This window comes from Carcharhinus amblyrhynchos, chromosome 20 (assembly GCF_965287045.1).
Source record: "Carcharhinus amblyrhynchos chromosome 20, sCarAmb.v2.hapA, whole genome shotgun sequence".
Taxonomy (NCBI): domain Eukaryota; kingdom Metazoa; phylum Chordata; class Chondrichthyes; order Carcharhiniformes; family Carcharhinidae; genus Carcharhinus; species Carcharhinus amblyrhynchos.
Genome location: NC_137343.1, coordinates 9,089,812 through 9,112,985, shown reverse-complemented (window position 1 = coordinate 9,112,985; position 23,174 = coordinate 9,089,812). Strand labels below are relative to the sequence as shown.

Genomic DNA, 23,174 nt, shown 5'->3' with positions numbered 1-23,174 from the left:
CTTCACAAACATGGCATATATAGACAGAGACTCAATTGCAAGATAATGGTTGGAATGTGAGTCTTTACAGGTAATCAAATCTTTACAGGTACAGAGAATGCAAGTGGAGGCTACATGCTGTTGGGGATTCCATGTAGTCACACTATGTCTAACCCCCACCATTTGGCCTGGGCTCACAACACCCTACTAACTGTCCTGGCTTGAGACAATCCACATCTCTGTAACCTGTGATTATCCCTCCCTCCACTCGCACTGTCTGTACCTGTAAAGACTTGATTACCTGAAAAGACTCACATTCCAACCGTTATCTTGCAATTGAGTCTTTGTCTGCACTCACCTGATGAAGAAGCAGCATTCTGAAATCTCGTGAAACCAAATAAACCTACTGGACTTTAACCTGGAGTTGTGAGACTGTTTACTATGCCCGCCCCAGTCCAATGCTGGCATTCCCACATCACTGATACTTACAATTAATATTTTAGCCATAGCTCAATAAAAATATAGATATTTTAGTGAAGTCTTGTTACATTATCTCCAACATGTGGAAACTGAAACTGGTGGATGCAATACAAATGTAGAGCTTCTTAGGGTTTTAACCTCTTAAAATGTGCTCCTCAGTAAACATGCCCACAGCTAAGATGCAGCAAATTGGTGCAGGAATCAAACAACAGCTTCTGATCTTTTAACCAAAATATCCGTGACCCACAAGCAGTAACCATGATCTGAACACAAACAGTTTGCAGTTTAATCAGTAACTCTTCCCTCTAATCTACTATTTCAAACCACTTACATTTCCCTCATCATGATACCACCAGCATAATTAAGGACCTCGTGCACCCCAGACATACACTCTTCCACCTTCTTCCATCAGGAAAAAGATACAAAAGCCGGAGGTCACATACCAACTAATTCAAGAACAGCTTCTTCCCTGTGACCATCAAACTTTTGAAAGGACCTGCCTCGCCTTAAGTTGATTTTTCTCTACACCCTAGCTACGACAGTAACATTTTGCACTCTCTCCCTTCCTTCTCTATGACCGGTATGCTTTGTCTGTATAGCACGCAGGAAACAATACTTTTCACAGTACACTAATATATTTCTGGGAATAAATATCCCTGCATCAACTTTTCAAACAGAAAATGTGCTCAGGTTTCTAGATGCACTAATGGTAATGTTTGATGTTCCATCACCCTCTTACTAAAAATATCTAAAAGTATTTTTTTTAACCCCCCCTCTTAACTGGGACCCTATCAGTGAATCTACATCTGACATCTTTCCTGGATCCAAGTTTACATCAGAACTTCACTACTCCATGATATCAAAGCTTGGTAGTTTCTTCACAAGTGTCTCAAGCATCATCTTGCAAGTCTGGTGTTTCAGGGCATTCTATCAATACCTTTATCCTGAGTCTGAGGTGCCAAACACATTCCCAGCAGCACTTCCATGACATCCAGTATTGCCTCCAGAATCTGTGAAATAAAACAAAATTGACAAAAGTCATTATATAGTTCATCAGACACAGGAGCAGAATTAGGCCATTCGGCCCATCAAGTCTACTCTGCCCCACATCCCCATTTTCCTGCCTTCTCCCCATAACCCTTCAACACATTAACAATTAAAAATACATCCAACTCCTCCTTAAATTTACTCACTGTCACAGCATCCAGCAAATAATTTCTCCTCAACTCTGTTTTAAATTTGCTGCCCCTTATTTGAAGACCATGACCTCTCATTCTAGAATGCTCCACCAGCGGAAGCATCTGCTCCATGTCTACTTTATCCATATCTTTTATCATCTTGATCGCAATTTGATCTCCCCTCATCCTTCTGAATTCCAGAAAGTATAGGCCTAAACTGTTCAATCTCTCTTCATACGACAAACCCTTCATCTCTGGAATCAATCTAGTGAACTTCCTCTGAACTGCCTCCAATGCCACTACATCTTTCCCCAAATAAGGGGATCAAAACTGTGCACAATACTCCAGGTGCAGCCTCACCAATGTCCTATATAGTTGCAACAGTACTTCCAGTACTTCCTTACTTTTATATTCTATTCCTTTAGCTTTAAATGCCAAGATTCCATTTGCTTTCTTTATTACCTTCTGTACCTGCAAGCTAGATTTCTGTGACTCATTTTCTGAAGTGTCTACCAAACTCTCTTAATTCTTTCATTTAAAAATGAGTTTTGAATGCAAGAGAGTTGCACAGAGCAGCAACTTGACAGGCAGTCCTACAAATGTGATGAGGAATGTAAAGTGCCTCTACCACTTAATAAAGTAAGTAATATAGTAGTCTTCTTCTGTCAAAGGGCAGCACAGTGGTCAGGACTACTGCCTCACAGCGTCAGGGACCCAGGTTTGAGTCCCAGCTTGGGTCACTGTCTGTGTGGAGTTTGCACACATTCTCCATGTGTCTGCATGGGTTTCCTCTCGGTGCTCCCGTTTCCTCCCACAGTCCAAAGATGTGTGGGTTAGGTAGACTGGCCATGTTAAATTGCCCCTTAGTGTCAGGGAGACTAGCAGGGTAAATACGTGGGGTTACGGTGATAAGGGCTGGTGGGATTGTGGTTAGTACAGATTTGATGGATCAAAAGGCCCCCTTCTGCACTGTAGGGATTTTATGATTCTAAGTCAAACAGTACATGTCAATTGAATTGTTTTAACAATAATGGCCATCAGTTTAAATTGGAACTCTTGTAAAATATGCACAATCACATAATCTAATTGATATGATCTGGAGGAGGGAACCAAGTGTATGGTGTCGAAATTTGCTGATGACACCAAGATCGGGGGAACGGCAAATTGCGCGGAGAGTGTGGAGAGTCTGCAGAAGGATCTAGATAGACTGGGCAAATGGGCCAGGAAATGGCAAATGGAATTTAATGTTGGCAAGTGCGAGGTGGTCCACTTTGGTAGGAAGAATGGTAGGAAGGACTATTTCTTACGTGGCGAAAAACTGCAGCAGGCGACGGTGCAGAGGGACCTCGGGGTCCTTGTGCATGAGTCGCAAAAACCCAGCCTGCAGGTGCAACAGGTGGTCAGGAAGGTGAATGGGATGCTGGCCTTCATAGCGAGGGGGACTGAATATAAAAGTAGGGAGGTCTTGCTGTGGCTGTACAGGGCATTGGTGAGGCCGCAGCTGGAGTACTGTGTGCAGTTTTGGGCGCTGTACTTACGCAAGGATATTTTGGCCTTGGAGGGAGTGCAGAGGAGGTTTACTAGGCTGATACCAGAGTTGAGGGGGTTGAGCTATGAGGAGAGGCTGAATAAACTAGGCTTGTACGCGTTAGAGTTTAGAAGAATGAGGGGAGATCTCATTGAGACGTGTAAGATGATGAATGGGATGGATAGGATAGAGGTGGAGAGACTCTTCCCGCTCAGAAAGGACAGTAGGACTAGGGGGCACAGCCTCAAGATAAAGGGGGGGCGGTTTAGAACGGAGTTGAGGAGGAACTTCTTCACTCAAAGGGTGGTGAATCTCTGGAATTCTCTGCCCGTTGAGGTGGTGGAGGCTGCCTCGCTAAATATTTTTAAGACGCTGGTTGATGGGTTTTTGATAAGAGAGGGGATTAAGGGTTATGGGGAGAGGGCGGGAACGTGGAACTGAGCCATGACAGATCAGCCATGATCTTATTGAATGGCGGGGCAGGCTCGAAGGGCTGGATGGCCTACTCCTGCCCCTATTTCTTATGTCTTATGTTCTTATTACTGATTATCAAGATTTTAGATATTTCTAACAAAAGTAATTTTTCAGAGCTATCAAAATAATGCCTCACCTGTACCCTTAATGTAGGTTCTCTTTGGGCTACATCGAAAAGTAGAGTCACCAGACAGAAGCTGAAGTTTTCGGCAACTGGAAGCTTTCCTGCAAGATAGGAAAATGAACAAATTCCTAGTAATTCTATCCTTGCACACTCACTATCCTCCTCGCTCAGTCAACCTAACTATAATATCTAAGCTGTGTCTTCAGCAACTTTCCATTCCTAAGCAAGCTTACCCCGACATATGGGGGCAATGTAAAAAAATCGTTCACTGACGTTAAAAATCTTGAACTTCAGTCAATACCATATGCTGTTACGAGTTACAGACACACAGTTCATGCTGGTACAGTGGTTAGCACTGCTGCCTCACAGTGCTAGAGACCTGGACTCGATTCCCTGCTTGGGTCACTGTCTGTGTGAAGTTTGCACGTTCTCCCCATGTCTGCATGTGTTTCCTCCAGTTTCCCCCCACAGTCTGAAAGGCGTGCTGGTTAGGTGCATTAACCTGAACAGGCGCCGGAGTGTGGCGACTAGGGGAATTTCACAGTGACTTCATTGCAGTGTCTAGATTCATAACACTAACATTATCCAGCCAAAGATTGAGAAATTCTGTTACATTCAGCACATACAGATACATGCAATTTGAAATAGTAGTAGGATAACACCTTCTATCGACCCACTCCAATATAAATCACGTAGTTACAACACAAACAGACCATCTAGTCCAGCAAATCCATACTGGTATTACAGTACAGGAGGAGGGCATTCGACCCATTGAATCTGCACTCTGCAAGAGAATCCCACCCTATTCCCGTAACTCCTCGTATTTACCCCACTAATTCCCCTAACCCGTACATATTGGGACACTAAGGGGCTACTTAGCATGGCCAATCCATCCAACCTGCAATCTTTGTACTGTGGGAGGAAACGGGGCAAACGGTTGGTAAAGAGTTGAGCCAGGATAAGATGATCTTTCAGAGCATCGATGCAGACATGATCTTATTGAATGATAGAACAGGCTTGAGGGGCCAGATGGCACACTCCTGCTCCTAGCTCTTATCCTCTTAAGTTCAGACTCAAGGGGCCCAACAACCTCCTTCTGCATTTAGGGATTCTATGAACAAAAGAAATGCTTTAAAAATGGATACTTCAGCACAAAAGGCAAATTAGTGAAGGTTGATGAGACTCTTCCCTACTTCAGAATGAGGGCTATTTCCCACCTCTCTTAATCAGAGGAGATAGTTCTAAACATGTGATTAATACTCAAGAATTACAAGTACTTCGTCACTCAGTCCTATGTTACAGCATTCCTCCACTGTAGGGCAGCTCAGAAATAAACTCCAACTAACCTTTCTACTTCTCCAGTAGAACATAAGAACATAAGAAATAGCAGCAGGAGTAGGCCATCTAGCCCTTCGAGCCTGCCCCGCCATTCAATAAGATCATGGCTGATCTGTTGTGGCTCAGTTCCACTTTCCCGCCCTCTCCCCATAACCCTTAATCCCCTCTCTTATCAAGAACCCATCAACCCGCTTCTTAAAAATATTTAGCGAGGCAGCCTCCACCACTTCAACGGGCAGAGAATTCCAGAGATTCACCACCCTTTGAGTGAAGAAGTTCCTCCCCAACTCCGTTCTAAACCGCCTCCCCTTTATCTTGAGGCTGTGCCCCCTAGTCCTACTGTCTTTTTTGAGCAGGAAGAGTCTCTCCACCTCTATCCTATCCATCCCATTCATCATCTTATACGTCTCAATGAGATCTCCCCTCATTCTTCTAAACTCTAACGAGTACAAGCCTAGTTTATTCAGCCTCTCCTCATAGCTCAATCCCCTCAACTCCGGTATCAGCCTAGTAAACCTCCTCTGCACTCCCTCCAGGGCCAAAATATCCTTGCGCAGGTGCGGCGCCCAAAACTGCACACACTACTCCAGCTGCGGCCTCACCAATGCCCTATACAGCTGCAGCAAGACCTCCCTACTTTTATATTCAATCCCCCTCGCTATGAAGGCCAGCATCCCATTCGCCTTCCTGACCACCTGCTGCACCTGCAAGCTGGGTTTTTGCGACTCATGCACAAGGACCCCGAGGTCCCTCTGCACCGTCGCCTGCTGCAGTTTTTCGCCACGTAAGTAATAGTCCTTCCTACCATTCTTCCTACCAAAGTGGACCACCTCACACTTGCCAACATTAAATTCCATTTGCCATTTCCTGGCCCATTCGCCCAGCCTATCTAGATCCTTCTGCAGACTCTCCACACCCTCCGCACAATTTGCCTTTCCCCCAATCTTGGTGTCATCAGCAAATTTCGACACCCTGCACTCGGTTCCCTCCTCCAGATCATCTATATAAATGGTAAATAGCTGAGGCCCCAGCACCGACCCCTGGGGCACCCCACTAGTCACCAACCGCCAATCCGAATAGCACCCATTGACCCCCACTCTCTGCCTCCTATTTGACAACCAATCCTCTATCCACGCTAACACCCTACCCCCAACTCCATGTCCCCTGACCTTGGGGGAGAGTAAAACTAAGGAACACTGATAACCATGTAAAACTAGAGAAATGCACACCTCTTCTGACATTTGTAGCAAGTTACCAATCCAGTAAAGTACAGATCTAAGTGACCTTTTGTTCTAGACTATAACAAAGCAATTACAAAAGCATAAGGGATCCTGGGCTTAGAAAGAGAGACATGAAATATAATTTTCCTGTGGATTTTGGACCCCAATGGGGATCCCAAGCCCACACCTGTCAACAGCTAGGGCAGCGTCAATATCACTGCCGCCTCCTGACAGACAGCCTCCAAGCTTGGCTCTCAACACTGCCAGCCCACTCAAAGACCATCAGCCCTGAAGCCTCAGCAGCTCCACTGGGACAGCTGGGTGCAGCACCGCAGGTCAGGGAACACAGCCTCCCTTACAGGCCCGCACATTAACAACTTAACAACTGGGAATAGAACGATAGATGAATCAAGGTGATTGGAGCGGAAATCCCCTCTGCTGCGTCACAACTGTATTCCCCTCATTGTAATGTAGAACACTCGCCTCCCACCATCCTAAACTAGCAAGAAACTTCAAAGGTTTTGAATGTAGCCCAGTCCATCATGCAAATCAACCTCCCATCCATTGACTCTGTCTACACTTCCCACTGCTTTGGAAAAGCAGCCAGCAAAACCAGGGACCCCATGCACCTGGACATTCTCTCTTCCACCTTCTTCTGTCAGGAAAAAGATACAAAAGTCTGAGATCACGTATCAACAGACTCAAGGACAGCTTCTTCCCATCAGACTTTTGAATAGACCTACCTTGCACCATCTTTCTCCATACCTAGCTATGTCTGTAACGTTATATTCTGCCCTCTCTCCTTTCCTTCTCTATGAACGGTAAGCGTTGTCTATATAGCATGCAAAAAACAATACTTTTCACTGTATCCTAATATATGTGACAACAATAAATCAAACCAAATCAAAAGTCTGCCACATGAGGTCTCAGCAATAGAAATTGGCTGCACATCTCTGTGGAGCGGGCAACTGCTCCACTGCCCAGACATCCCAGCGGATATGCCACAAGGGAGCTATCCCGACCCTACTTTCCTGCCTCTCTCTGCCCTCCTAGCCAACCCAAGGGGCTGAGATAATTCAGCTCACAGCATATGAAGTCAGGAAATTCTGCTCAACCTCGGAAAAAATTCAGCTCCAGCAGAAGAATTGTTTACAATTCTGGGCAAGACATTTTATAACCAGGACATGAAAGCTTTGGACACGTTACAGAATACGTTTACTTGAAAGGTTCCAGGGATGAATCATTACAGTTAGACAAAAGAAGCTGGAGATGTTCGACAAAGAGCAGAGAAGATGGAGAGATTTGAAAGGATAGTTTAAAATCATGATGAGTTCACAAAAAGCAAATAAAAACTGTTTCCAATGGCTGAAGTATCATAGAATTCTACAGTGCAGAAGGAGGCCATTCAGGCCATCGAGTCTGCACTGACCACAATCCCACCCAGGCTCTATCCCCATAAGCCCATGCATTTACCTTAGCTCATCCCCCTGACACTAAAGGGCAATTTAGCATGGCCAATCCACCTAACCGGGCACATCTTTGGACTGTGGGTGGAAACCAGAGCATCCGGAGGAAACCCACGCAGACACAGGGAGAACATGCAAACTCCACACTGACAGTGGCCTGAAGCCGGAATTGAACCTGGGTAGTTGGCACTGTGAGGCAGCATTGTGCCATCTTGCCACCCACAACTTTCAATATTGGGAGGGCAAGATTTAAGGTGATGGGCAGAGGTGGTATGAGGAAACCTTTTATGCAACATGTGATTAGGATTTGGAATGCACTGATTGACAGGCTGGTCAACACAAATTCACAAACAGCCTTTAAAAGGGAACTAGATAAATATATAAAGGAGGAAGAAAAGCAGAGTTACAGGGTGTGGTGCATACTGAACTAAGCATCAGAAGAGCAAATGGTTAATATGCAAGTACAGTGAACAATTAGAAAAGCTAATTAAATGCTGCCATTTATTGTGAGGGGAATTGAATACAAAAGTAGGGAGGTTATGCTTCAGTTGTACAGAGCACTGGTGAGAACACATTGAGAAGGTTCACCAGACTAATAAATGGAATGGATGGGTCGTCTTATGAAGAAAGGTTGGACAGAGTAGAGTTGTATTGCTGGAGTTTAGAAGGACAAGAGGCAACTTGACTGAAATGTACAAGATCCTGAGGAGTCTTGAGAAGGTGGACGTGGAGAGGATGTTTCCTCTCGTAGGAAAAGCTAGAACTAGGGACCACTGTTTAACAACAAGGAGCTGTTCATTTCAGACCGAGGTGATGAAAAATCATTCCTTTCAAGGGAAGGTGAGTCTCTGGAACTCTCCCCAAAAGGCAGTGGAAGTAAATTCTTTAAACATTTTGAAGGCAGAGCTAGATGGATCCTTGATAAGATTGTCAGGAGGTAGGCAGGAATGTGGAGTTGGCAATCACAATCACATCAGCCTGAAGTTATTTGAATGGCAGAGCAGACTCGAGGGCTTGCTCCAAATTTGCATGTTGGTACAGTAAGAAATCTCATAACACCAGATTAAAGTCCAACAGGTTTATTTGGTATCACAAGCTTTTCGAGTCCACTCACCAGATGAAAGAGCAGCTCTCCAAAGGCTTGTGAAATTAAATAAAGCTGTTGGACTTTAACCTGGTGTTATGAGACTTTTTATAGTGCCCACCCCAATCCAACACCAGCATCTCCACATCATGCATGTTTGTATGACATTTGGCCCCATCTGCAGTCCCTAGATTGTATTTATACCCATGATCTTCTCCCTCCGAGGCAGCATTGAGCTACGATCACAGAATCATAGAATCCTACAGTGCAGAAGGAGACTACTTCTCCCACTCCAACTTGTAGACACTAAACGTTAATTTATACAATTAACAACTAACACCAACTTGTTAAAGCAAAGGATTCTCCTCTTTCACTCCATTTCCATTTTTGGGAAAGCTGAAATTCCACCCTGTGTTTCACCACATGCTGTGCAACCTCCATTACAAAATAAGCAAACAGCTTTGACCAACCAAGGCTGTCTATTTCCAGTACAACAGTGAGCAAGTGCCACAGGAATCCACCTCTCTCAGGACAGCATTCCCAGACAGCACTGCTGCCTCACAACGTCAGGGACCCGGGTTTGATTCCCGGCTTGGGGCACTGTCTGTGCAGAGTCTACACGCTCTCCCTGTGTGTGCATGGGTTTCCTCCGGGTGCTCCGATTTCTTCCCACTATTCGCAAGATGTACTGGTTAGGTGCATTGGTCATGCTAAATTCTCCCTCAGTGAACCCAAACAGGTGCCGGCGTGTGGCAACTAGGGGATTTTCACAGTAACTTCATTACAGTGTTAATGTAAGCCAACTTGTGACACTAATAAAGATTTTAAACAAAAAGGGCTGAAATCTCACAGGCCCCACAGAACAGAACCAGGGACAATACTGTGTTTCTTTCATTCAAGCAAAGCTCCACCAGGCAGATTTCCTGTCAATTTTTAACATAAACCAGAATATCTACTTCCACCGAAAGTGTGCAGACGGCAAAATTAGAATATTCTAAAATATCTGGCACTTGCACATGCATTTTCTCAATCTATTTTCACTATAAATTCCAGAAGAATAAGGTAATTCTTTAACGCTAGTGGAGTATCAGCCCGTAGAGCATGTGTTCAAGTGCTCGCATGGCAAATTGTGAAAAACAAACTCAATAAACCCTGTGATTTGTGGGCTGCTACTAATCAATGACCAAGATTGTCAGGGAAAACCCAAAGGCACTGCACTGCCTTCACTGTCAGCGGGGAAGGAGTAATTACAAATTTACGGAAGCATTTTCCATTGTGAATAGTGACGCAGGAGCTATTTATAATGGAAATAAAAACACGGAGACTGTATGACCTTCAACTTGGGGATCCAATTACATCCACACATCCTGGCCCAATTTCTCAATCACTTACCCTATTTCGACTGAAAACTTGACGCTCCACGCACAGCTCCATGGAGATTAATTTGTACTTAATTAATGAAAAAGATACCACTATCAAGAAGTATTGCCAATATTTAGAATTATTCTGAAACCTTCACCTCATTATCTATAACATTTCAACAACAACACTGTGAAAAAAGGAACGCGAGTTCACCCTCCTATTTCAAGGTTGTTTTGAAAACAGATTCACGGCAGAGCTGACAATACATAGCAAGCAAAATACAAAATGAAAGATTTCACTGAAATTTGACAATTGCAATAGACAACACAAGGTCTTGTGGTACAGCGGGTAGCGTTCTTGCCTCTGAGCCAGAAACTCTAGGTTTGAGTCCCACTCTGGGACTTCACAGAATGGAATCCCTACAGTACAGAAGTTTCGGCCCATCGAGCACCGACAACATTCCCACCCTATTCCAGTAACACCACATAGTCATCCTGCTAATCCCCCTGAAACCGGGGTCAAGTTAGCATGACCGATCAACCTAACCAGCACATCTTTGGACTGTGGGAGGAAACCCACGTAGACACAGGGAGAATGTGTACATTCCACACAGACAGTGACACAAGCCGGGAATCGTATCTGAGCCCCTGGCACTGTGAGGCAGCAGTGCTAACCACTGTGCTGCCCCTTGATGGGACTTAATGGCCAAAGAAGGTGCATTTTAAGCCTGTAAATCCTTCCAGTGCATCTACGGCAAGCAGTGCCTGGTCAACCATGCTTGATGTGCAGTGGCGCCCCTCAAGCTACAACCACTGGTAATAGACTAACGATCCTTTATCAGATAAAAATAGCAACAGAAACAGACACTTAAGCATGTGCTTCCCCTGCTTCATGCACCTCCCAGTGCGAGAAACAAATCAAGCAGAACAGAGAACACAAGTGATATGCCATTACCTCGACTTTTCTTCCCTGAGCTGTCTTCAATCCATTGCACTTTGGGTAATCCCTTAAGAAGTCGCAGCAGGTAAGGAACTACCGTTTCTTTATGCTTTGAAAAATTAACAAATTGGTTACATTCATCTAAAACAAATCACTTTGAGTTTGATTTGACTTATTATTGTCACATGTATTAACATACAGTGAAAAGTATTGTTTCTTGTGTGCTATACAGGCAAAACTTATCATTCATACAGAAGGAAACGAGAGGATGCAGAACGTAGTGTCATAGTCATTGCTAGGGCGTAGAGAAAGATCAACTTAATGCAAGGTAAGTCCATTCAAAAGTCTAACAGCAGCAGGGAAGAAGCTGTTCTTGAGTCGGTTGGTACGTGTCCTCAGACTTTTTATCTTTTTCCCGAAGGAAGAAGGTGGAAGAGAGAACATCCGGGGTGCTTGGGGTCCTTAATTATGCTGGCTGCTTTGCCAAGGCAGCAGGAAGTGTAGACAGAGTCAATGGATGGGAAGCTGGTTTGCATGATGGATTGGGCTACATTTACAATCCTTTGTAGTTTCTTGTAGTTCTGGGCAGAGCAGGAGCTGTACCAAGCCGCGATACACCATAGAAAGCCTTCTTTGTGGGTGTATCTATAAAAGTTGGTGAGAATCGTAGCTAACATGCCAAATTTCTTTAATCTTCTGAGAAAGTCAACATGGGGGGACCAGGATAGGTTGTTGGTGATCCAGACACCTAAAAACTTGAAGCTCTTGACCCTTTCTACTTCATCCCCATTGACGTAGACAGGGACATGTTCTCCTTTAGTTCACCATAGTTTAGTTCACCTTACCAGAGTGGAAGGTCTAGCAAGGACTAAAGGCAACAGTGAAAGGCTTCAGGTTGGTCAGTGGAATGGGGAGGCAATTTAATTGGGCAAAGGTGAGAACCTATTCTGATGCAGCTATGCTTTCATTAGAAATATATTGAAAGGTGTTGTAACAGTTTTTGGCATCTTCTTCTAAAGCCATAGAAGGATTCAAATGAATGATATCTGGGACGAGAAACAACAGAATTGCAGCAATTAAACTATTTCCAATGAATCATGGAATCATAGGATCTCTATATGCAGAAAGAGGCATTCAGCCCATCGGGTGTGCACCGACTCGCCGACAGAACATCTCACACAGACCAAACACCCACTCCAACCCTGTAACCCGCTGCTAATCCCCCTAACCTAGACATCCTGGGACACTAAAGGGCAATTGAGCATGGCCAATCCACCGAACCCATCCACCTCTGGACTGTGGGAGAAAACCGGAGCACCCCAAGGAAACTCACTCAGACAACGGGAACGTGCAAATTCCACAGACAGTGACCGAAGGCTGGAATTGAAGCTGGGCCCATGGTGTTGTGAGACAGCAGTGCTAAGAAGGCAAAGAGTAAATAATGGACAAACGTTTTTAATTTTTTTGAAAAGTTTTAATGAAAGGAGGAAGGAAGGCTGGTGACTCTGGTTTCAGAATCAGTCCCAAAAGGTTACAACACTGAAACTGTCACCAGAGCGATAAAAAACATTAGTGAACATTTATTTATGTTGATTGTCACTGGAGAATGGAACGGTTTGCCACAGTGGTTGAAGCAGATACTCGAAAGAAAAAATTGGGTAAATATCGGGCGGCACAGTGGTTAGCACTGCTGCCTCACAACTCCAGGGACCTGGGTTCGATTCCCAGCTTGGGTCACCATCTGTATGAAGTTTGCATGTTCTCCCAGTGTCCTCCAGGTGCACCAGTTTCCTCCCACAGTCCAAAGATGTGTGGGATGGATTGATTGGCTATGCTGAATTGCCCCCAAGTGACCCAGGACGCATAGGTTAGAGAGATTAGTAGAGTAAATATATGGGTTTTACGGGGATAGGGCGTGGGTGGGATTGTGGTCAGTGCAGACTCGATGGGCCAAATGGCCTCCTTCTGCACTGTAGCATTTCTATGATGAAATATATTTACATTGGAGGAAGACACAAGACTATGAAGAGGGAACAGATTTTTACTTTGATACAGTTGGGAAAAATGGCCCCTTCTTTTGTGTGTTGTATAGTTCTAATATAGAAATATAATTTTCAGGCAACAAAATATTTTCATATAAATTAGTAAGCCACATTTTCTTTCAGTAAAGCATAACAAATTTAAATCTTACATTTTTAAGTTACACAAATGCAAGATGAATACCAAAATCCAACTGCTTAAAAATAGCTGACTTCCTTAATAGGAAATATGGAAAGTTTGAACTCTGTTCTGACAAAGCGTAAACATACCAAAGACAGAAAGATAAGATCAATCAGTTTGGAAGCCAAGGGATAAGCTGACTTTTGTTCGATATCATGCAATATGCATGAGGGATGGAAAACTTTAGCTTTAGACAAAAAACACAAGGTCAGGGTGAATGACAGAATTGCACGCAATTCTGAGTTACCTAGGTCTATCAAGCACAACTGGCAACATGAATCATGCACACTCGGCCATTATACAAAATGAAATGAAAGGAGCGACACTAACTGCACAGCTGCAATAATGGCTTGTACAGACGAAAACATTAGGTGCGAAGTTCACAATAAATGTCACATGCTCAAACACAAGATTCAGCATTGTTGAGAGCCTTGCTCAGCATACAACTTCCTGCTTTTACTGTTATTGGTCACTCGTTCCAAGTTAATATTTACCATTACAAAACTGCTATTTCAACCTTTCTAAATCAATTCTTAGCACATCATTCCTTTGAGGGGGGTAGCACGGTGGCACAGCGGTTAGCACTGCTGCCTCACAGCGCCAGGGATCCGGGATTTGATTCCCAGCTTGGGCCATTGTCTGTGTGGAGTTTGCACATTCTCCCCATGTCTGAGTGAGTTCCCTCCGGGTGCTCCAATTTCCTCCCGCAGCCCAAAGATGTGTAGGACATAGAACAGTACAGCACAGTACAGGCCCTTTGGCCCTCGATGTTGTGCTGAGCTATGTCCAAACCCAAAATCAAGCTATCCCACTCCCTATCACTCTGGTGTGCTCCATGTGCCTATCCAAAAACCGCTTGAAAGCTCCTAAAGTGTCTGACTCCACTATCACAGCAGGCAGTGCATTCCACACCCCAACCACTCTGAGTAAAGAATCTGGTTGATTGGCCATGCTAAATAGCCCCTTAGTCTGAGGGGAAGGACGGGGGGGCAAATATGTGGGGTTGCGGTGATAGAGCCGGGATGGGACTCTATGAACTGTCACAATGCAATTACAGATCTGTCCAATTGTCTTCCCTATCTTCCCTTCTACACATAAATAGTTCATAAGAATCATAGAAATCATAGAATAGAAATCATAGAAACCCTACAGTGCAGAAAGAGGCCATTCGGCCCATCAACTATGCACCAATCACAATCCCACCCAGACCTTACCACTATATCTCTACATTTTTTACCTGCTAATCCCTCTAACCTACACATCCCAGGACATTAAGGGGCAATTTTTTTTAGCAGAGCCAATCAACCTAACCCGCACATCTTTGGACTGTGGGAGGAAACCGGAGTACCCGGAGGAAACCCACGTACACACGAGGAGAATGTGCAAACTCCACACAGACAGTGACCCAAGCCGGGAGTCGCACCCAGGTCCCTGGAGCTGTGAAGCAGCAGTGCCAACCACTGTGCTACTGTGCCGCCCATATATGTCCATATCATCTTTCTTGGACAAATAATTTGTCTACAATGCCTTGCACTAAACGAGTGTTCAATAAATGTGTAAAGGCGATCCCGTTTGATTTTAAAGTACTATTTTAATGCAACATATAGAATTTCGATGAATTTTAGTTTGCCTTAAACTAAAGAATATAGCAGCGATGTTTGGTCACATACTGCTAAAGGTTTAAAAATAGCTACTTTTTTCCCCTAAAGCTTTAAAAGTACAAATATAGAATCTAAGTATTGTAAAGTAAGAGACTGCGCTATTCCATCGTATCATTATGATGTGCAACTTGGCTCCCACAATCATGGGCTAGCTAGTATTCTTGTGAGTTTTTGTAGACTGGTGTGAGATTCTGTATTCGTTTCAGGATAAAACCAAACTTAAGGCATGAATAGCCCTAAGAAATGTCAATGACAGTTTGCAACTATTTTAAAATTTATTTTGAAATGTTTTTCAGGGAGAAACCAACTTGTCCACAAAATAATGGAGACATTTCTATGGAACTGACACAAAAACAAATTTTCAAAAAATTTTTGTTGATTGACAAATACAAACAATTATTCAAAAATGAGAGGAGTTGCCTTGTGTCAAAGGCTTTTAAGATAGAATTAAGGATAAGTCATAGAATCCTGTGGCACATAAAGAGGCCATTTGGCCCATCAAGTCTGCATCGACCACAATCCCACCCATAACCCCATGCATTCACCCTACCTATTCCCCAACACTAAGGGTAAACTTAGAATGGCCAATCCATCTAACCCACACATCTTTACAGCGTAGGAAGAAACCACACAGGAAACCCACAGACACAGGGCGTGCAAAGTTCACACAAACAGTGACCCAAGCTGGTTATCGAACCTAGGTCCCTGGCACTGAAGTGTCAAGTGACAACAAAAGTGAAACAAGTTCCAGTTAGAAGATTTATTCAAAGACTGGGGTCAAATTGATCCAATAAAACGCTTAGTTCCTTCAGCACTCATTATAAAGCACCAATTGATACCAGATATCAACAAACACATTCCAGAAGATTCCAGCCACACCAAGATTCTTGTAGCACAAAAGTTTCTTACCTGAAGATTTGACTCTGTCAGAAAAACTCCCAGAGCAATTACTGCATCTCTGCGTCGTTCATCCAGCTGAAAAATGCCATGGAAATCCACAGGAGACATACATAATAACTTTTCTACCTGCAAGTTAAAAAAAAGTAAAGTTTGTCTGTCTCAACAAGGAACAGAACATACTGAACACTCTCTTTGTCAAGATATCCCTGCATTTTCTCAAATCTGCAACAAAGATCTGGGAGATGAGGTGACACTTTATGCAGTATGTTAAGATGATCTGAAATGCAATGGCAGAAAGAGTGGCAGAAGCAAATTCAATACTACCTTTCTAAAGGGATTCGAAAAATACTTAGTGAGAGGATACCTTTTTTAAAGGGCTTGTGAAGAAAGAGCAGCAAGTGTAAGTGGGTCTTTCAAAGATCTGGCACAGACTCACTTGAGCAAATGGTCTCCTTTTGTACTATGATTCTATACGTTTATGATGCTTGTATAAGACGTGTCACACCTAGAGTTTTGTGTGCAGTTTTGGTCTCCTTTTCCGAGGAAGGATGTTCTTGCTCTCAGGGAAGTGCAGCGAAAGTTTACCAGGCTGATTCCGGGGATGGTAGGACAGATGTATGAGGAGAGATTGACTAGGTTAGGATTATTTTCACTGGAGTTCAGACGAATGAGGAGGGATCTCATAGAGACTTATAAAATTCTAACAGGACTAGACAGGGTAAATGCAGAGAGGATATTCCTGATGGAGGGGGAGTCCAGAACCAGGGGTCACAGTCTGAGGACTGAGGATAGACCATTCAGGAGGGGGGTGAGGAGACATTTCTTCACCCAAAGAGTGGTAAGCCCGTGGAATTGATTACCACAGGAAGTAGTTGATGCCAAAACATTGAATGTATTCACGAGGCGGCTAGATATAGCACTTGGGACAAATGGAATCCAAGGTTATGGGGAGAAAGCAGGATTAGGCTATTGAGTTGAATGATCAGCCATGACTGTAATGGACAGACTGGGAATAGAGGGATACAAATGGATGGTCCAGTTAGGAACACATGATTGGTGCAGGCTTGGAGGGCTGAAGGGCCTGTTCCTGTGCTGTATTGTTCTTTGTAATGAATGGCAGGGCAGGCTCAAGGGCCAAATGACGTCCTCCTATCTTCTATGTTTCGACGTCTACATTTCTATGTCATCAATTATCACTATTCCATAAAGAGTGGGGAATTTCCTCCTAACGCGCAATGATTGTTCCATTCACAGCCGCCAGAACAAGTTGACAGAGGGCAGAAAAGTAGGAGCTTGCAAAAGGACCTGGGAGACAAACTGCCACAGGTAATTCAAAAGGGGCAGGAAAATGAGAGGGGGCTGGAAGGAGTGAACATATTCTGAGATTAACATACAGTGCCAACCATAGCAGCATCTCATAGCACATGACCTTCCCCTTTATTTGTACTCTGCATTAGGCTTACACATGACTATGTTCAGTAATGCCACATATATCAGTGCCTCATTACAGTGGTTTCCAGTTTATTTTCATTGTTTTTATTTTATTTCTAGTTTATTTGCTATAATCTGACAAGGTTTTCAACAACATAGTAATACTACAGTAAAATTGGTTATTTACATTTGTGGCATTGTATCTTTATATATCAATACAGCTTTTGAATTCTATTGTCTTTTTGTTTGTGACAGAAACAAAACACATTGTTGCAGTTAGTCTTTGTTCAATTACAACCCTAACAGAATATTTATTGAATGTCAGATGCATAATACACCTGCCATTACACTATTTATATAGTAAACTATCACATCTGTCTATAGAATCATCATCCTACTTGATCTTTAGCTGTCAAATATTCTCTAATTATTCCAGCCTTCTGCTTTAAAGCTACTTGATGCCTATTGACCTGATTTAATGGCTATTAGGGAAATTAAATAGAAAATGGGAAATCTAATAACGTTAAGCTCTTTTAATTATGAGTAGCATTTCTTTAGTAAAAATGCGTAAATAATTCAGTTACTATCAGCTCATTTGGAGCGAAAACCGGTTTTCCATGCACTCATAACAGTTTTCTGGTATTGCAATTTGATTTTCCAAACGGAGTGATTGGCTGAAAAGATGGTTTTCTGTGGACAGCAATATTGCGGCCAAAGTTTAATTGGAGACAACATTAGAAAGCAAGGATACAGGAAGATCACTTTTGCTATCTGTCTACTTTGGGCCTTTTCACAATCACTTATTTCCTCTTCAAAATCATCATCTCCCCCTTCAGATACTCCAGTCACTACTGACTGCACTACATTGCAGGTAATCTGTAGATCAATCACTATGTGCAAAAGCATGAACCATTGCAAACAACATCTTGTGTATCTGAGGCATCTTTAATGCAGTAAAACATTCCAAGGTGCTTCAGAGGAGTAACCAAACATAAGCAAACACAAAGCCACTGAGGAGAGATAACAAAAAAATGTTGGTCTTAGAAGTAGGTTTTCAGGAACATCTTAAAGGAAACAGAGGCAGAGAAAGATCAACAAGAAATCTAATGTAAAATAGGGAAACATTTGCATTAACATTCTGTGAATCCTCTGCAATTCCTCTTTGTCTACAATATGCTTTTATTCTTTTATCTGTTTCTCGCCTACTTCCATTATAGAAAACTCCATTCTATTTTTACTACTGTCAATGCAAGAGTGTTAAAAGTCCAGTGGGAATTATTTTCATTACTACCATCAGATTACCAATGACAAATGTAGCTTCCTCATCATCCTGACTGAGGTTAGCTAACACCCTGCACAGCAAATTGAACAGGGAATCTTTCTATTTTCCATGCCGCAAAAGAGAACAATTTTAATTTACATATCCTAAGCAAATCTCAAAGTGCTTCACAGTCAGTGATCCACTTGTGAAGTAGAGGCACTGTTTTCATGCAGAAAAACAGAAACAAGTTTGCACAAGAACAAGAAAACAAGCTAACTTCTTGCAAGTTGTGCCCAGCATACCTTCTAATTCTATATTTTATTTTTGTTCTATGCTTCTAAAACTTCATTCTCTTTTAAACTCTCTAACAATGCTCACTAAGTTGATCTTTCTCTGCATCCTTGCCGTGACTGTAACACTACATTCTGCACTCTCTCCTTTCCCTCTCAATGAACTGTATGCTTTTTGTTTGTACGACACACAAGATACAGTACTTTTTTACTGCATACTAATATATGTGACAATAATAAATCAAACTTTAAGAAAAGAAACAGGATGGGGGGGGCTTAGTTAAACATATTTCTCACACATTGCTCCAATTCCTCAGCACTCCAATGAAGCATCAGCACTTGTTGTGCCCTCAAGTCTCAGAGTTTGAATTCACATTCTTCTGACTCAAAGATCATACTGAGTTCTGCTTTTAGCCATGGAGAAAACTAAAACCGAACGCTTCATGTTAGGACAATGGCCAGAGCCCTACCACCTTGCCTGCCACGGAATCAGTGTGGGCAAGGATCCAACAACAGAAATCTCTGTTGATCTCGGGTGGAATTTCTGGTTTCACCCTAGTAAGGCTGTAATATCCTGCCCAATATTTCATACAAACTTGGTCCAAAGATGTGAAGGTTAGGAGGATTAGCATTGATGAGGTTAAAAGGATGGAAATTGGGTGGGGGGGAATGTCATGGATATGTTGTTGTTTCTGAGAATCAGGGCAGATTTGATGGGCCTAATGGCCTTCTTCTACATTGTAGGAATTCTATGGTTCCATGGAATTAAGAAGAGTAGGCCACTCAGCCCCTCGGGTCTACTCCACCACAGAAACCGTACAGTGTAGAAGGAGAGCATTTGGCCTGAGTCTGCACAGACAACAATTCCACCCAAGCCCTAGCCCCGTCACCCCACATATTTACCCCAGTTATCCCTCTAAACTACACATTCCGGGATATGAAGGGGCAACTTAGCATGGCCAATGCTAAGGAGAGAACAGACAGTGACTCAAGCCAGGAATTGAACCCTATCCCTGGCGCTGTGGCACAGTAAAAAGTCTGACAACACCAGGTTTAAGTCCAACCGATTTATTTGATAGTAAACTCACTAGCTTTCGAGGTTTCCCTCTTCTTCAGGTGAATGGAGAGTTCAGTGCTAACCACTGTACCACACTGACGGGGGGGGGAAGGGGGGCGAAAGACGGTAGATTGGCCATGGTATGTTCTCCCTTGGTATCCAAAGGTGTGCAAGTTAGGTGGATTGGCCGTGCCGAATTGCTCCATAGATCTGCAGGTTAAGTGGATGAGCGGGGTAAATACTGGGGGTTACCGGATAGGGTGTTCCTGGGTATGATGCTCTGTCAGAGGGTGGGTGCAGGCTCAGACGGGCTGAATGGCCTCCTTCTGTAGGGATTCTATGCTGCGAGTGAGGAAGGGGCAGTGACAGGGGAGACCGGAGCTCCCCCCCCGGGGCTGAATGGATCGGGCAGCAGCAGAGCACCGAGCCGATGGCGGTGAGGAGGGCGGCAGCGACCGGGAGGCCCCGGCGGCGGGGATCGCGGATCGGAAGCTCGGTTCGGGGAGTGCCGGGCGCTCACCTTGTCGATGGAGGCGGCTCTGTGTGCGGCCAGGGAGCGCGCCAGGCTGAGCACGGTGTTGAAGTAGAAGCCGCGGCCGCCCCCCTTCCCCGTGTCCACCATGTTGGAGCGGCAGCGGGACGGAAAGCCGGAGAGAACAGACAGCATCGAGCATGCGCAGCGGAGTCAAAACCCTGGCAGCAGAGAGAGAGAGAGAGTCAGGCACAGACAGACTGACTGTCCCAGACACAGCACAGACTGTCCCAGACACAGCACAAACTGAGCCAGATACAGCACAAACCGACCCAGACACAGCACAGACTGACCCAGAAAGACACAGCACAGACTGACCTAGACGCAGCCCAGACTGACTGTCCCAGGTACAGCACAAACTGACCCAGACACATAGAAGAATCGTAGAATCCCTACACTGTTGAAACAGGCCATTCGGCCCATCGAGTCTGCACCGACCGCAATCTCACTCATTACCTCCCCCCATATCCCTACACATTTTACCTGCTAATCCCTCTAACCGAAGCATCCCAGGACACTAAAAGGCAATTTCAGCCAGTTTAGCAAATGGCCAATCAACCTAACCCACACATCTTTTTAACTGCGGGAGGAAACCAGTGCACCTGGAGGAAACCCACACAGACACGAGGAGGATGTGCAAATTTCACACAGACAGTGACCCAAGCCAGAAATAGAACCCAGGTCCCTGGAGCTGTGAAGCAGCAGTGCTAACCACTGTGCTACTGTACTGCCCACCCAACACAGACTGATCCAGACACAGCACAACCTCACTCAGACACTGCACAAACTGACCCAGGTGCGGCACAAACTAATTCAGGTGCAGCACAAAATGACCCAGACAGCACAAATCAAATATCACAGCCCAAACTGACCCAGACACTGCACAAACTCACCCAGGCAGTTCAAATCAACCCAGACAACTCAAACACATCCAGATACAACTCAAACTGACCCAGACAGCTCAAACTCACCCAAAGACAGCTCCAATTCACCTAGATACAGCTCCAACTCAGAGAGACAGCAGAGAACTTAGAAAGAAGTTCAAACTCACAGAGACAGCTGAGAAAGATAACTCATGATTTAGGGAGACAGCTCAAAATCAGAGAGACAACTTAGAGACACAGTTCAAACTGGCTGAGAGAGAGTTAGACAGCTTAAAACTGGAGACACAGAGAGACAATTCAAAGTTGCTGAGTGCAGCTCAGATAAACAGAGACAACTGAGAGAGAGCTCAAACTGACTGAGGGACAACTCAAAACCCTAAGAGCTGAGACTCATCCAGAGAGACAGCTCAGAAAGACGACTCAAACTGGTTCAGAGAGACAGGACACAAATGAACAGCTCAAACTCATAAAGACAGCTGAAACTGATTGAGAGAGACAGGACAGGGAGACAGCTCAATATCAAAGACAAACTCGCCTTCCGTGCCCATTGGGCACCGCAGGAGCTGAGGTGCCTTATAGACCCCGATAATCACATTTTGATTTGACTCGTCTTAAGCTTCCTTTGTACTTTTTGTTTCCGTTCAGGCCGTTCCCCCTCCTTTTGGGGAGCCACCCCCTTTTTCTATGTCCGAACGTAATTTAAGTTTGTTTACTTGGTTCGACCCGCAAGAACAAGACAAACTCAGACACAACTCAAACTGGCTCAGAACTGAGAGAGACAACTCAAAATCAGAGCTCAGAGAGACAGCTCTGAAAGACAGGGAAACAATCAGGCTCAGAACTCAGAGACAGTTCAGAGAGGTAGCTCAGAGAGACAACTCAAAATGAGACAGAGGTCAGAGCAGCTCAGGACTCAGAGAAACAGCTCAAACCAGAACTCAGAGACAGCTCAAACCAGAACTCAGACAGACAGCTCAAAGCAGATCAAAGTAGCTGATATCAGGGCAGGGGGGCTGGGGGCACATCTAGTTAAATATCTACCTTTATGAGTAATTATTCCTTTTATTAGATATTAGTTAGCACATGTTAATATTTTAAATGTAGCTGACATGTAGCAGGTAAAAGCAAATTACTGCGGATGCTGGAATCTGAAACAAAAACAAAAAATGCTGGAAAATCTCAGCAAGTCTAACAGCATTTGTGGAGAGAGAATAGAGCAATAGTAATCGAAATCAAAACATTAGTTCTATTCTCTCTCCACAGATGCTGTCAGACCTGCTGAGATTTTCCAACATTTTCTAACATGCAGCAGATGCACCCTAATAAGCAAAATGAATCAAGTTAATGTTTGGAGTCAGTGTGTGTTTTCATAGAATCCCTACAGAGCAGAAGGAAGCCATTCAGCCCATCACATCTGTACCAACTCTCTGTCAGAGCGTCCTACCCAGACCTACCCCCCACCCCATCCCTGCAACTCCATGCATTTACCCTGCTAATCCCCCTAACCTACACATATTGGGACACTCAGGGGCAATTCAGTATGGCCAATCCACCTAATCTGCTCATCTTTGGAGTGTGGGAGAAAACCGGAGAACCCAGAGAAAATCCACACAGACACAGCAAGAACAGGCAGACTCCGCACAGACAGTCACCCAAGGCCAGAATTAAACCCAGGACCCTTGGCGCTGTGAGGCAGCAGTGTTAACCACTTTGTCTTCTTTGAAATTCTTCATGTTGGACTCGAAATGTTAGCTGTGTGTCTATTT

The 23,174-nt window shown here is 44.1% G+C and overlaps 1 protein-coding gene across 2 annotated transcripts in view; it reads right to left on the bottom strand.

Annotated features, from left to right (window-relative positions):
• Positions 1-20,639, bottom strand: part of pi4kab (phosphatidylinositol 4-kinase, catalytic, alpha b) — a 177,014-nt gene extending 156,375 nt beyond the window's left edge. For both annotated transcript variants that reach the window (XM_080208072.1, XM_080208073.1), the window contains exons 1-5: positions 20,513-20,639; positions 15,963-16,079; positions 11,188-11,281; positions 3,776-3,864; positions 1,397-1,469 (exon numbers count right to left, since the gene is read on the bottom strand). In XM_080208072.1, coding sequence (XP_080064198.1) covers positions 1,397-1,469; positions 3,776-3,864; positions 11,188-11,281; positions 15,963-16,079; positions 20,513-20,614 — 475 coding nt within the window. In that variant the 5' untranslated portion in view covers positions 20,615-20,639. The remainder of the gene's footprint in view (positions 1-1,396; positions 1,470-3,775; positions 3,865-11,187; positions 11,282-15,962; positions 16,080-20,512) is intronic.
• Positions 20,640-23,174: the final 2,535 nt, after the last annotated feature.